We start from the raw sequence: 15,461 nt of genomic DNA, 5'->3' as shown, positions 1-15,461 counted from the left end.
GTTACTGCAATAAGGGGTCTGTGGCAAACATCTGCTGTGAGCATCAGTTCCCATCCTCTCTCTTTCCCGTCCTTCTCTCTCTCGCTCCCTTTCTGTCTCTCTCTTTATCTCTCCTTCTGTCCGCTCCATCTGCATACCCAGCATGCATTTGGCTTGGGCATTAGCGCAAGTTGTCACAATTGCCGTTTTACCAGCACTAACTGGCCGATCTCGGCAGAGATGGGATACGACCGATGCTGTGACGCAAACTAGGTCGCACTAACAGCATGTTCCTGACTGGTGATTTGCAAGTTGTAAATCTGTGCTTGGATGCAAACACCACAAGGTGGGGTAGTGTAATTTGTCATAGTAATTCCAAGTGTTTTAGTTGACACTTAAATAAATATGCAAATGCATGTTAAAGCATCTTGTTCCATCCTGTGCACAAAAGAGGAGACACAGTCAACAGTAAGTAATGTGGCCAGTCAAGCTAAAATGCCAGAAAATTTTGCCTGTGGATTTTTTTTTCATATTCACATGTTTTACATACATGAAAGATTTTAACAACAAAGCTGGTCATTTTAAAATGGGACAGTTGTGGAGGAAAGGATGGGATGTCCTGATATCATCTTTCGGGGGGGGGGGGGGGGGCTTCATATTCCGAGCTGTTCAGCATAGATGCAGGCCTCTGCTGCACCCACCTCTGTGCTTTCATTTCTCCCTCCCACTCATCTCCCCACGCTCTGGCATCCAGCTCTGGTAGGAAGTCATATGAGCGGTCTCTGGGTCTGACCCCCCCCTCAGGCTTGTTCCAGGCTCCTCACAAAAACCCACCACCCATTTGTGGCGAGGTAGGGAGGGGTATGGAGAACTAGGGGACGGAAAAGAGAAGGGTTGAGATCATGCAGGAAAAGATGAAAATGATAGAGAAATGGAAGAAAGAATTATTTTTCTAATGATTCATCTTAGACAAGCAGTGCTTTATCATCGAAGTGTGGCCATCTCTTGTGCACACCTTGAATTAAATTAAATTTTCTGCTGCAGTTGTGCTCCTTCATTTCTCCTATTGCATCCATTGGCCATTGGTTGTGCTGGCATTTAGCTTATTGTTCAATTAACAATTTAAAATGAGTTCCAAATGTCATTTTAACAATGAACTCCTTAGCTACAACACTATTACAGTGACATACGGTTTTCTCTGGATGAGGTTGAATTATCAGATTAAAAATGGCCTGGACAGGTGGGGTGGTGGGATGCCTCCAAGGGACACAGATTACAGGTGGAAGGGACTCTCTATGGCCCCATTCATGCAGAGTTTTTTTTCCATTCTGTTTAAATACGATGAAGACATAATGGGGTGTCGCAGTTTTGGAGAAATTGTAGGCTTTGGCATCATGCATATTACAGTATAGAAATAGAAAAAAATGGTGTTATACTGAGTATATTATTGTCATTTAGATAAGTACCAGCTTGCATCAACCTCCATTTTGCCATCTATTTAGTCCCTATAGACACACTTTCAGAGAAGTAATCCCAATGGAATCATGTGCAAGGCAGCCATGTACATTATGTTTGTTAAGCGGCATTGCAATCCATCTGACAGCATTATTCTTTGCAGTAGGAGTGGCATTGTAATCCCATCTCCAGTTAGTGCCTCCTGCCCCACACTCATACATAAGTCAATGAGTGTTTAACATTCAAATCATGCCTGGAGTGTGCGACGTGTCATACTCTAAGAGACAGTTGTTTTTACTTCTGTTGCAATGTAGCATTCACTTTGAGTTTGCATGTGTGCACGTCAGACCGAGGCTTTAGCAGCGGTTTGCTTTTCAGAATGAAAAGGGACATTAGCAGAGCACCTTTGCCACTAGTGCTTCTGCTGCACAAAAAGCTGAATGGGGGTGCAGGATCATGTAAATCCAGCACGTCTGTAAACTGTCTGCTTGTGGTTGAATGCTTGACTTAATGGGCTGGTGAATGGAAAGGTGCGTGTGAGAGAGTTTGATGCATGCAAACTCTCCAAAATATTGTACACGGTTAAAACCTGTACACGCATACACAAAAAGTGACCCGAAGTATTAATGTAGAGCCTGACACTGAGGGTTGAGTGAAGGTGAGATGAAGTGTGTTTGTTCCATAATGGGATTGTTTTATTTAATGTTAACTAAGGCATAATGAATGAGTGGCCTATTTTTTTAAAATTCTTTTTCTTTGTTTCATCTGATTTTAGTCACAAATTATTGGAGATATGGTTTTCCAAGCACTTGATTCACGCCACCACCATATTAGGTTTTAGAAAAGTGTGATGCCAACTGAGCCCTTAACTTCTACTACCAGTACTAGCTTGGTTATCGCCACATTAAGTCTGCCCAACACTGAAACCTGAAGCACGATGGGTCATCCACTACTGATAGACCAAGCTATAAGCCGTCAAATGACAACTTGTCTATTAGACATCAAAAGACTGGGCGATGAGAAATATTTGGACATGGAATAGGTCAAGGTTCATTTGCTAAGGTTTTTATGTTTCACTTGTTTGGAATTTTTCACCAGTTATTCACTGTCATGTCTTTATAAGCTCCTGCCTGGGGTGGTATTATATTTGTTCTAAAATCCCCAGCTTAATTCCTAAATCCCTCTGTTACAGTGAATCCGACGTTGTGTGCACAGTCTGGCAAGTATGGCAAATGGAGAAACCTTAGAATTTTAAAATTAAACATTGTTTTAAGACAGACAGAATCATATGATTTACTTTTCTGTTAGAATTCCATGTGACAACCCTGAGAACAAAACTCTGTCCCCATCCTTTTGTTTGAGCTTGAGTTTATGAGAATGAGTGATCTGCTGCAGTGACAGTCTCATGAGAACCAGGCTAGAGGTAAAGAGAGAAGTTGATGTTGAGGAAAAAAGCCAGAGGATCCTGTGTCTCCTCGATAGGCTGTTCCCCTTACTTTTTCTTAATTTCAGTCAGCCATTTCCACAATTTATAAGACAAAAACATTCTCAATGATCTTGCATGTTTGCCTTTGGAGCTACTGTTGTCTAAATTTTCCTGACATCTTGTGAAATGGAAATGCTCAGCTTCCTCCCTGATCTCGTCCCACTATAATTATACAGTTGTTATGAAAGAATTCGCACAGAAGGTGGATGTGCCTGCCAGATAACCAGGAATCTTTTTCAATATGTTAACATTAACTTTCTTCACCATCTAAAATATATTTTACTGCCCCTAAATGTTTTCATCTGTGAGATCAGCTTTAAATGAAGATGGACACTTCCTCACCTTACATCTGTTCTCATGCATTAGTAATTATGGATCTGCTGCTGAAGGGATCGGATTTCAGCCATCATGAGACAGTTGGACTGTCAGAGTTATATTATGAGTACGAGCTTAATTTGAATGAAATAATACATGTATTCTATTAATTACCTTTTCAGCGGTGGCCAAAGTTCTATGAAATGCTACTCCGTTATAACAAATAGCTGATTCTGAATGGAGAACAATGAGCTCCTGTTGTGTCTTAGCTCAGTAATCATTGAGTTGTTGCAAGGAAAAGGTTGGAAGTGCTTTAGATTAAATGCTGTTGAGAAGAGGACCCCCACCCATCCACCCACCCACACACCCAACCACACACACACACACACACACACACACACACACTCACACACACACAAACACACATACACACACACACACACACACACACACACACACACACACACACACACACACACACACACACACACACACACACACACACACACACACACACACACACACACCTGGCTGTTTACACTCCCCCCATGTTTTGCGTTTCTCGACAAATCCAGATTATAGAGCTTCTCTGAGTGGAGGTCAGAGGTGCTATATGAAAGAGGGGGAGGTGTTGCATTTTATTGCATATGTTCATTTAGTAACACAACATAATTGTTTTTTCTAATTTTAAGTACAAATATTACTTGCAACTTTAAAATATGAAATTGATAGTTCAGTGCTTGATGTGATGATCATCTGAGGTCAAACATTGCAGGTGGAATTCCTGATCCGATCTCCATGGAATGCATAGCAGACAGCAGGTCTCAGTGATCTCAAATCAAGGAAAGTGGGACAGTGACAGTGAGTGCCACAAAGACACCGAGGACATTTTAGAGTGAGTTTGGCAGCAGTTGCGTGGTGGCTTTGCTACAAGCATGGGGCCTGGAGGATTAGCGTCCAATCAGAGTGGATTTGATGTTTACTGACAGTGCATGGGTCTTAGCTGAGAGGACTGTATTTCATTTGTTTTAAATAAAGCTGTGCTCCTGGCTTGGCCGCCCCTCCCTATGCTGTGGATCGGGCGAAACTAAATCCTGCTGACAACAGCACATCATCAACAGCTTCAGGTAGGTGACTTTTCAGGAGTGGATTTGGGGTTGGGGTGAACTCTAACTCATTGACATCCTCATCGCCATCATTGTCAATATCATCAGCGGCAGCACGTATGATTCTGTTTGGTTCAGATGATGTCACAGTGGGAAGTGGAATTAAATGGGCTTTATATAGCTGTAATCCTCATAGCAATCTGTAGAGCGAGTAAAATGTACCAGAGAAGGGAGCGATAAATCCTATTGGATTAGTACAAGTCCCTGCCCATCCCAACCTATCCCCTCCTTTTTTTTTCTTTTTTTCATGACGGTTTCAAGCATGTACCTTATTACCCTGTCCTCCATGGAGTAGCTGTGCCTCTGCAGTGTGTACTGTGTTTGTGTGATATGGTGTGATGTGTTTGTGTGTGGTGTCTTTTTTCCTTGCACACAACAAGCTGGCATAACCACAGATTAATTATTCAAGGACCGGCAAACAAAGAGGGAGTTACCTGATAGTGCGGACGGACAACATTACAACCTGATATCAGTTGAAACGGTAGACCCAGCTTGATCTCCTTTTTGGCTTGTTCTTCAACTCTTTCTTTCCATTCTACAGCGACAGTGTATGAAGACGCGATAGAGACCTTTTAAAACAATTACAGGTGGAACTTTTTTTTTGGTTTTGGTTTGCTTTTTTTTACTCAAGCTTCCTCTCCTTTTTCCTTTACTGCCAATGCTTGTCACTAACAAAAATTTGAGTCTTGGTCGCTCCCACAGTTGGGACACGTTGGGGAATGAGGGTCAGTGGAACAGGGCTAACAACGTCTACGAGCAGCAGGCAAGAGTATCTGGCCGGAGGAGCTCTCTGTCTTATAGGGATGGATCAGGGTGGTATGAACCTCCATCAGGAGTTCGGCCCCCTGACCTGGATTTGAAACACGACCCATATTCCTACCAAGACTCTTTATACGGACAGTCTTACGCAGACCGACATGACCCACGGGGGTTGAGGAAAAGTTCTGTGCCTGAGCTAAACCACTACGAGTGTGCAACCATGGCTCACCGAGGATCCATTTCGCATCAGGATTACTATTCACACGACCCTGCTATGACTCCTCGACCACTTGAAGGCTTGTCCCGGACAGAACACCAGCCTCCACTGCCTCATCCTCATTCACTTAGTAGGTCAAGCTCTCATTTTGGGATGACACCTATGGCTCGTCCTGTGTGGGATCAAAGTCAGGGAGCAAGAGCAGGACCTCCAGCCCCTGTAACGTCTCTACTTCCTCCTCCCCCTCCGCCAACCGCTCATGAGTTGAGTCGGGTTTACAGGGAAACTGCCGCTGTTACTGCTGCCAAAATGACATCAGAAGGCCAACAGCGGATAACCTCCAGAGAGCCATCTCCTGCTCACTTTGGTATGGAGCATGCATCTCCACGGTATGCGAATGAGCCACCACCTTTGCCAATCCAATCAGTCTATACTGATGTTAACGGACGCCCACTGGATCCGCAGCAGCAGCAGCAGCAAGGTGCTACCTGTTTGGTTGTGGATCCTAACAGTCAAGGTATGGTTATGAACCAAGAGGCAACCTCACCCTTCACTGTCCAGCAGCAGCAATTACAACAGCAACAACAGTTACAGCAGCAACAACAATTACAGCAGCAACAGCTTCAACAACAACAGCTGCAACAACATCAGCTTCAGCAAGAACAGTTGCAGCAACAATTTCAACAGCAACAGTCCTTACCGCCTCCTCCTACCATGCCTGTTTCTGACCCTACTCTTTCCATGACAGCTCAAACCCCTGCTCCTCCCCCAGTTGTAGCTGCATCTGTCCCTGTTCAGGCGGCCCTTACTTCCGCCCCTCCTCCTCCAGTTACACCTGTTCCTCCCCCTGTTCTTCCTCCCGCTGTCCCACAGTTACCTTTACCTGTGGACCCAAAGAAAAATGTTGACCCGGAGTTTCTTGCTCTTCTACGAAATGAGGGTCTCTCAGAGAGCACTATTAGCTCAGTTATCCAGCAGGGATTTGACTCTACTAGTATGCTTACTGTTATGGAGGAGAACGATGTCCGCACCGTCGCCCCGAACCTTGGTCAAGCTCGCGTACTGTCTCGCTTGGTTCATAACTGCAAACGGCCCCTTGAGGCTCCACCACTGCCCTCCCAGCCTCAAACACCTATGCGAGGTCGCTCTAATAGTTTTAGCCATCGCTCTGATATCTCCCACCAGCAACCACTCCACCATCAGTCACATCCTCCACAAACTTTAATGGTCGATCCTCACCTAATGCCCTCGCAGAGTCCTGGCTTCATGCAGACAATTCCTTCAAGAATGGGAGAAGTAATGGGTAGGAGGCCCAGCAGTGCCCCATCTCAGCACCTTTTAGAAGCTTCTGGAGGCTATCCTGGCCAACCACCTCGTTCCCCAGGGCCATATGCTGGAACTAACATGCCTGTTCAATCAAGACCCATGTCAGCCTACTCCTCTGGCATGGCAATGCCAGGGATGTCCATGCAGGGTATGCAGATAATGCCACAGCAGGTGACTGGGTCAATGCCTGCCATAACTGGGCCTTTTCACTCCATGCAGAGTATCCCACAGCAGATGCCTGTGTCTATGCCAGCTTTACCACAGCCTCAACAACAGGTGCCGAAAGCATACTCTACCAATTACACAGTCCCAATGGAGTTGATGAAGAGAGACAGGAACTTGCTGCCATTATCACCCATGCACAGCCCTCACCCCAGTCCACAGCTGATGCGTAAGGGAGGGGGACCTGGCCCAGACAGTGCACTCATCCCAATGGGAGCCACTAGCCAAAATCAAGGCCAAGGCTCGCTGGTTGCTAATCAGAAGCTAAGTCGACGCACGGGTCCACCAGTCATCGTTTCTACTATGGCGTCTCCAGATACAAGTAAATTCTTTTTTCTCTTTTTTGTCATCCGCTGTTTTGAGGCTGTCGAATGTGTTTGATATGTAGACTAGATTTTAGTTAGACCTTTGAATGTTTTTTCATGGTAAGACACCATTTTCCATTCCTCCAGTAATACAGTGGTTTTTAGAAGTTTTTGTATATATTTTGTAGTCTGGTTTTGCTAAAAATATTCATCTTATAGGTTTATGAGATATATTTACCTGAATGTGGGTACTGCATGATGCTTTACTGTAAAATCCAAAAAAACCCAAAAAACAAAACTTGGACAATATTGGTGCTTTTCTATTATCCCGACATAAAAATGACAGGGTGATATTTATGACGTTTTGGGTTCAGTACTATAATTTGTTTGCTATTTCAAGAATTTCATTAACATTCAATAAGCAATATGTCTTTTGTTGTTATTGGGGTCAGATTAGCGAAAACAAAATGTGGCTATTAATCACAAAAACAATGTAGTCAGAGACTACAACATCCTGCCACACCCCTGAATTCAAAATTTTACCATGACCTACTTGCATAGGTCAAAGATCAAAGATACTGTTCTGACCTATTTTCATAGATCAAAGTAGTAGCTTTGAGCTTTGATCTATGGTCTTACTCAGACTCACAATGTTATCCAGTTCCTGAGTGTACGAAAGTTTAAAATTTGACCTTGACCTAGCTTTCTTAAGGTCAAGGTAATCATCTCATTTTCCTCCCTTTTGCCGCCCGAGTAATGTGCTTTTAGTTTCATCTTTGTATCTGCAACGGTTGCGAAGATATTTGGTGGACTAACGGATAGACGGATGAACAAACAGACTAACAGACGAACAGACAAACACACAAACGTTGACAATTACAATACATCGCCACTTTGAAGCGGGATGTAAAAAGTCTTGTCAGGATTATGGTTATAGTTAAAAAGATAGATTTGTATCCTGTGTTGTAGTTGGTCTATGCATTTGCCATGGCCCAATTTCAATAACACTTACTTTTGTTTGTCTGTCAGAGCCAGGTTACTCAAATGTTTTAGACTTTGTCTAAATTCCTTTATTATTTATGCTTTATCTTTTCACGATGACACATTATCCCGATAAATTCAACATTAGAGGTCATTATTGATGTGTAACAGTCTGTCAGCTATTGCAGGCTTCTCGATGAATTCTCTGTCCAGAAAGGATGAATGTTGTGTTGTATGTTTTCAATCAGTGAACTTGAAGTTTCCAGGTGTGCATTTGAATGACAAAGTTGTTAGTGTGTTTGTTTGTTTTTTTTCAAAATTGGAACTGTATGTAATATCCTTGATACATGTTGTACACCTTTGAAACCAATGTAGTAGGTCTCAACTGTACAGCATTCATGAAGATATACAATGGAAATTGCAGCAGTAGGGAAGAACTGGCATTGAAACAACCACTATTTTGTTGTGGTAAACATCTATGCTTTCTTAAAATACAATATCTATAATATTACACAGGTGCTTCAGAGCACCACAGAAATGAAATCGCTACAGTATATGCTTTGTTCTTCTTGAACAGATTTTTTTCACAAGGATCAGAGTTTGCTTTTGAATTGGTTTATGTGCGAGTTAAAGGATTTTTTTTAAATGAAATGCAGTTTCTCTTTGTTTTTGTTTTGGCCCAAATTCATGATTTAATTGTAGTTTAAAATGAAATGCATTCTTTAAGTCCATCTGTTCTGTAATAATCTGAAGTGAAGTATCTATCCATATCAGATTAAATCTTTTATTCATCCTAATAAAGGCTGCTACATGAAGTTATATTCCCGTCACCCCTCTTGACCTGATTAATGTATATTTTAGACATTTTGGGCAATAATGGCTGATTTCTCCATTAGCACTGGCCTACTAGAGGCTGACTAGCTGCATCACTGGACAGATAAAATCGAATTACAGTGCTGATAGCCGATGTGTGATTGTGTCATTTTCTCCATGCAGGTTGTAATGAGAAGAGGGAGGGGCGTTTAATTCTCCAATCCTCCATTTCCACCACGACATTGAAGATATTCTTGTTCTGTTCAGATCAGCTTCCTGGTTTTCAAGGGGACTCTTGGAACTTGTGAACATAGCCATTAGGTCAAGTCTTAATGGTGATAGGGGGGGACGCTGGAAACCAGTAATTTAAATGAGACAGTTTTGTTGTCAGCTCTTGGAGTTTTTTTACATCCAAGAGAAGAGATAAAATATCTGATAAAATATCTGAATTGCTTGGCTGTCAAAACAGATTGCTGTTCTTAGCAGCAGATGGACACATGGTTTGGAAAATATTTCTTCAAGTCTGACACATTCATCATATTGTTGGTACACAGTCAGCAGAGTAGACCTCATTTGCATATGTCTGATCTCTGTTGGTTTGGTGATTTCATCTCTTAATGGATCGAGCTGCAGAGCTCCTCTGAAAGCATTTTGTTAAATTGTCTTGCGAGGAAAAGCCAGTTTCTTTTGTAATTGTGGGCAGATTTGTTGTGGGTTAAAGGTGATTAAACAAAATGCCTGTATTTTCTAATGCATTTGAAAAAAAGTGTAAATTAAACGTAATTTATTTTCATGTCAAATAAAAAGTGGTATTGGCTTCTCATGCATTTTTAAAGTAGAAAGTATCATTTTTTTTACACAAAAGATATTTTTCACCTTTCAGTTATAATTTCATATTGATATTCTGTCGAGGGGAAAAATTATAATTGTGATAGCATTTCACTATACTGACATCCTCAGACATTTTATTGGACAATAGCAAGTTAGATAATTTATATATATCCCATCAGATTCACATGTTGAGATTGATATATTGATACATACATTCATGCATACATACGTACATACACATATACATACATACATACATACAAATATACAAACACATGCATATGTGCATGCATACATGCATGCATTCTGTACATACGTATGTGCATGATTACATACATACATGCATACACATAATACGTACATTTTTTTTAGTCTGAAAGAAATTTGAGGAATTTTATCATACCTCTACATATTAATTTTTGAATACCCTTTAGTCACCTCCTTTATAGGACTAACTGGGATTCATTCTCCATCCCCCATGTTAGCATAATCTATGGAATTGATACAGTGGAGCTTCCTTTAACCTCTACCCTGCAATGTGTCGACTCCTGTGTGTGGATTCTGGCCAGGTGACCTGATGCCAGGTCAGGTCAGTCCTGCTCTGCACATAGTCGCAGCAATTTTTTTAGACCGAGTGTAATGATGGTGAAGGGTTATGCCATAATACTTCTGGTATTATGTATTAACGGCTTTCCAGTCAAAGCTACAGCCAGTTGTTACACTGAGTGAAGGATTAATGAAAAGAGAGAGGGAGAGAGACTTAGTCCTGTCACTGATGGATGATGATTGCTGCTCGCAGGTTGGGGGAGGAGAAGAGGGCATTAACAGCTATCTAACAACGTTGGACTGTCCATGGAGATGAGGCTAGCCGTCATTGTTGCATGCTAGAATTTGAGGGTTAGGCTTGACTTAATCTGGGCTGACATTCACAGGTTGGTTTATTTTTCTGCTTCGCGCTGGCACACAATATTTATCTTTTTCCTGCTTACCCTAGAGAAAGTTGTAAAAGCCACAGACATACACGTTATCTGAATCATGCCTTTAAATTTTAAAGCTTATTTTGTTTCAAACTGTTAAATTCTGTTTCATTTACCTTTCAGGAGTTGGCTTTGGAGTCTGATAACTGGAGTAGTTAATTTAAAAAGCAAAATCTAGTCGCTGATGGGATGATTTTTGAAACTGCGGACGGATCAGCTCGTTTTATAGTTGTGTCTTGATTTTAGATGAATTGAGTATAACTGTGCAGCCAAGGCAGTCGAGGCTCATGGGTATTGTAGTATTTAGAGCGTTACGCCCAACTAAACTTGCAGTAAAAACAAAGTTTCGAGTTGCGGTAATTGAAGCTGACGGCCACAACGTAAACTTATTGTTTCAATTATGTAAGTGACTGGGGTGTTTGACGATATCATTACCAAAAGAAACTCTGTGCTCCCTCTTTGTAATGCGGTGTGTGTTTGTGTGCGTGCCTGTGTGTGTGTGTGTGTGTGTGTGTTCTGTCACACCAGATATTTTCTTAATATTATTGATTTTCTTTTCCTTTGCGAGTGAAGAAAGTCTATGGCCTTAGTCACTCTTCTGAGATTAGATCTATATTAATCTCAATTTCTCCTCATCTCGTTCTCTTTTCTTTTGTATAGATTGATCCCACTCCCTCTTTTGTCTCCCTCCCTGCACCCCCTTTGTCTAAAATTTATCCTGGTCCGAAATTATTTGGCACTCGTCTTTCTGAAGGAAGGGGAGCAAGAGAATCGAGGTAATAGGAGAAATATATTTCTAAACAAACTTCATATCCAGCTCAGCATATTCATTCATTACTGGTTGTGGAGTACAGAGCTCTTCTCCAGGGGAAAGATGAGAGAGAAAATGAGAGATGTGAGCTATTTGAGTCCAACAGAGGCGACTGAGAAGGACAGACCAGGGAATGGGGTTAAATTCACACAGGGCAGCTTTTGATTAGATATTGGAAGATAGACCGCTTTAGAGGCAACAAAGAAGTCCAAGAGAAATGAGTAGAGAAGCAAAACACAATATCACATAAATGAAAGTTGTGTCATACCCCCTTGGATCAAGTGAAAGAAGGGAGGCTTCAAGTCCAGTTGATTTGGTTTTTGCTTTATTATAAAAAATGAAACACCTTGTAAAACTCGGCCACCAATGTCACACTTGTCTCTGCTTTATGGCTGCAACTGATCAGTGTTCTTTGTCCCAATAAATTCGTAAATGAAATCTATTATTTGGTTTATGTACTGCTTCAAAGATATTGCATTTTTAATAAGCTGCACCAGCAGATGTCTTCCATTAACATCATTTAAAGGATAACTTCATATTTCCTCTGAGAGAGATTGACCTGTCTGGCGGGTCGTTTTGTCTTTCTTTGGATGTTTGTTTATGTGTTACATCCTGAATGCCAATAAAATACTGCTCAGCTGCAGCAAAAATAAATCGGACCTTGGAAGTCTGGCCGTGGAGGCAAAAAGCTCTTTCTGACCAGTTTGCTGCATCGTTTCGGAGAGCCTTGAAGAGATTAACTACTGGTTGGTGGAGCAGAGGTGAAGGAAGGATAGATTGAAGAAGACACATGCTCAAACATTTGAAGCTCAAGGAAAAATAAAGAGAAGAAATAAAGCAAAGAAATGAGAACCTGAAAGCCTCTGACCACCTTTTCTAACAGTTCCTTTCTTTCACTTTTCTCCTTACTGCACTTTCTCTACGTTCCCGTCTTTTCTGTACTCCTGCTCCACTCTTCTTTTCTTCATTTCCTTTGTTTTCCTCTCTCCTCCCCACCCCTCATTTGGAGGTGCAGATGAATCTCATTTCTACACAGGGAAAATATAATATATTTCTCAGCAGGCATGTCAGTCCTGTTCACTATCACACAGGGTTGTAATTAGAATTGTGTTTCACAATGTTTTTTTATCTCTCACGGGATAGAAATTGTGTGTGTGTGTGTGTGTGTGTGTGTGTGTGTGTGTGTGTGTGTGTGTGTGTGTGTGTGTGTGTGTGTGTGTGTGTGTGTGTGTGTGTGTGTGTGTGTGTGTGTGTGTGTGTGTGTGTGTGTGTGTGTGTGTGTGTGTGTGTGTGTGTGAGAGAGAGAGAGAGAGAGAAGCTGCCATCATGATCATCCATTCTGTTTTTGCTTGTATTTTTTGGTTTGCATTTTTGTTTGTGTTCACCCATGGGACCAGGCTAATGTTAATGTAGTGAGTTGCTCTCAGGAGAATACATGCAGCCTTCCTCTGTTCGTCCTCCAACTCCTCAGCTCCTCCTCTTTCTCTTTCTCTAATATGCTACATTTGTTGTCCACCTACAGCTGTGCCATCTCTCTATTTTTCCCTGTTTTTTGTTTTTTTACACTATCCTCCTTCTCCACCCGGCAGTCCTAAAATCTCACAATCAAAATCTTATTCATGCGTCAATCCTTTGGCAGCACCGAATCATGTAGATCGCCAGAAGCAGATGGGAAAAGAATTTTAAGTGCCAAATTATTCCATAGACCTCCTCCCAGTGTTCTGTCTTCATGAATGAGGCTTCTTCATTCCACGTTTGATTTCATGTTACATGTTGAAACCAGACCTCTTCAATGTAGCCCTGTAGACTCACACGACCACTTACAGTAGTAGTAGTAGTAGTTGAGTAGAGTACAGGTAGTACACTAAAATATGCTTACTATGTACAGTAGAACATCATACTGATACATAATTAATAAATGAGGACTTCAAGAATGACTTCCAGTGTATGTTAAAATGTTGTTTGTTTGGTCCAGTTGATCATAACAAAAAAGTGAAGCGGCGATTAACTCCTCTGTGGACCAAAAATTCAATTGCATGTTTTTTCTGATCAAAAGTCATAAATGTAAAGATGTTCAATGCGCAGTGATGGAAAATTTACATGAACAAATACAAATTAAATTTGTGTCTTTGACATTTCTTTTTATGTGTTCCACAGCATACTGGATCATGATGGCCATCAATGTGGCTATCATAAATATCGAGCCAAAATACTTACTAATTTTCACTAATAAGCACTATTTAACTGCTAATTCATTAGTTGTAGACTTGTGATGGTTCCATTGCGCCTCATTTTTAATTATTCACTGAGTTCCCTGCTGGATCTTTGAATAGCTAGTGTGCTTCTGCTGTCTGCTTTGTGGTCATAGTGCGTTCTTTTTCATTTATAGTAGTCGCGAATGGCATCAGTGAATTACTACCACCTTCTGGTGGTAGTACTGCATTACTCCCAAGCTCAGTTACAAATAAGAGAAAAATCACTACATGACTATCTTAGAATCACTTCCATTTATCTGTATAAAAACAGCTTAGTCAAATCATATTTCAAATTGTTTCCACGTTGTTTTCCACTGTTAGATGATTAATTGGCGCTTGTTAGTGACATCATCTGGTTTAGCTTGTTCTGCTCTGACTGGAAAATAGATTAGCCTTTACCACCACCAGCTTTTTATCTTTTAAGGCATGTAGCTTTTCAATGTGCATCTAGTCAAATGATCATCATTAATCATTCAGTGGAAAAGCCGCACCACAGAGCTGCTGTGAGCACGTTTTGGTCTGAAACCAAATAAAAAGAAAAAGGAGGAAAGAAAACCCTACAACCCTTTACGAGGTAATTTGCCGAATTTGCGACAGGTTAAAATAGAAAGGCTGTCCTTGAGACAAGTCTAAGTATGAAGGTGGGTTGCAATGAATAGATCTTCTTCACAAAAAGTGTTTCTGTCATTAAACATGTGATTAATGACATGTGTGACAATCAACAGTTAAAATGACTTGATCATGATAGCCTTATATGGAAATGATGGATAAAGAAGTTGGATTAACTTGAACAATCTTGATTATGATGCTGTAAATTTGTTTCATGTTGTTTGTTTTTTTTAAGATAATTTTTCTGACTTAACTCTAACTTTTTTGTCAGTTTTGTCCTAGAATTTTTACAAGGTTATATCTGGTTGCCGGTATATCTGGAAGAAATTGGTTGCTATATTTGAATGTTTTTTTTCACAGTCTAGTTTGAATTTCTGCATATTGAACCAGGATCAGCCACATTTCTTATGCTGTTTTAAGTTGTGCTGTTTACAGTCTTTCTAGATTGCATACACACATTTTCTGGTACTTGAGACACAATGACCACAATATGTAACTCATGCACCAGCCCCCTGAACCATTTCTGCTAAACTACAAACACAATTTCTGCTTTACACTCAAATTCCAGTTGTAAAACACACTTTTTTCAAAATACCACACACAATTCTCTGCATTAGACACAATTTTCATCAAGAAAATCTCTTGTTTTCACAAGGAACACACCGTCATTCATAATTCTAAACATAATTGCCCTACTATGTACACTGACTCACCATATCAGCAAACACTTGCCATACAGTTTTACAATCAGCAATCACAGCTTTAACATAAAAGTGCAACAGGTGAGCTTGTCTGTTTTGGAACAATGGATACCAACAGAGGCAGAGGCAGAGGAAAACGTTGCCTGTGATGTGGATGAGGTGTTGGGGCCAAATCCAAACAGAAGACAGGATGCAGCAGTTTCTTTTACTGTCTTTTTTTTCTTACTGTAACTGCATTTTTCTATTTTGTATT

General features: G+C 41.0%; 1 protein-coding gene across 5 annotated transcripts in view; it reads left to right on the top strand.

The window, feature by feature from the left end:
- LOC137603369 (C-terminal-binding protein 2-like) overlaps positions 1-15,461 on the top strand; it is a 58,024-nt gene that overhangs the window by 20,001 nt on the left and 22,562 nt on the right. For 2 of the 5 annotated variants that reach the window (XM_068326747.1, XM_068326748.1), the window contains exon 1: positions 4,707-7,247. The exons of 2 other annotated variants lie outside the window; for them this stretch is intronic. In XM_068326747.1, coding sequence (XP_068182848.1) covers positions 5,060-7,247 — 2,188 coding nt within the window. In that variant the 5' untranslated portion in view covers positions 4,707-5,059. Of the gene's footprint in view, positions 1-4,705; positions 7,248-15,461 lie in introns of those variants that run through there. One more of the 5 variants, XR_011037270.1, reaches the window with a different exon arrangement.

This window comes from Antennarius striatus, chromosome 11, assembly GCF_040054535.1.
Source record: "Antennarius striatus isolate MH-2024 chromosome 11, ASM4005453v1, whole genome shotgun sequence".
NCBI classification, from domain to species: Eukaryota; Metazoa; Chordata; class Actinopteri; order Lophiiformes; family Antennariidae; genus Antennarius; species Antennarius striatus.
Note: the sequence above shows the minus strand (reverse complement) of the source record. Positions and strands in the feature narration are given on the sequence as shown.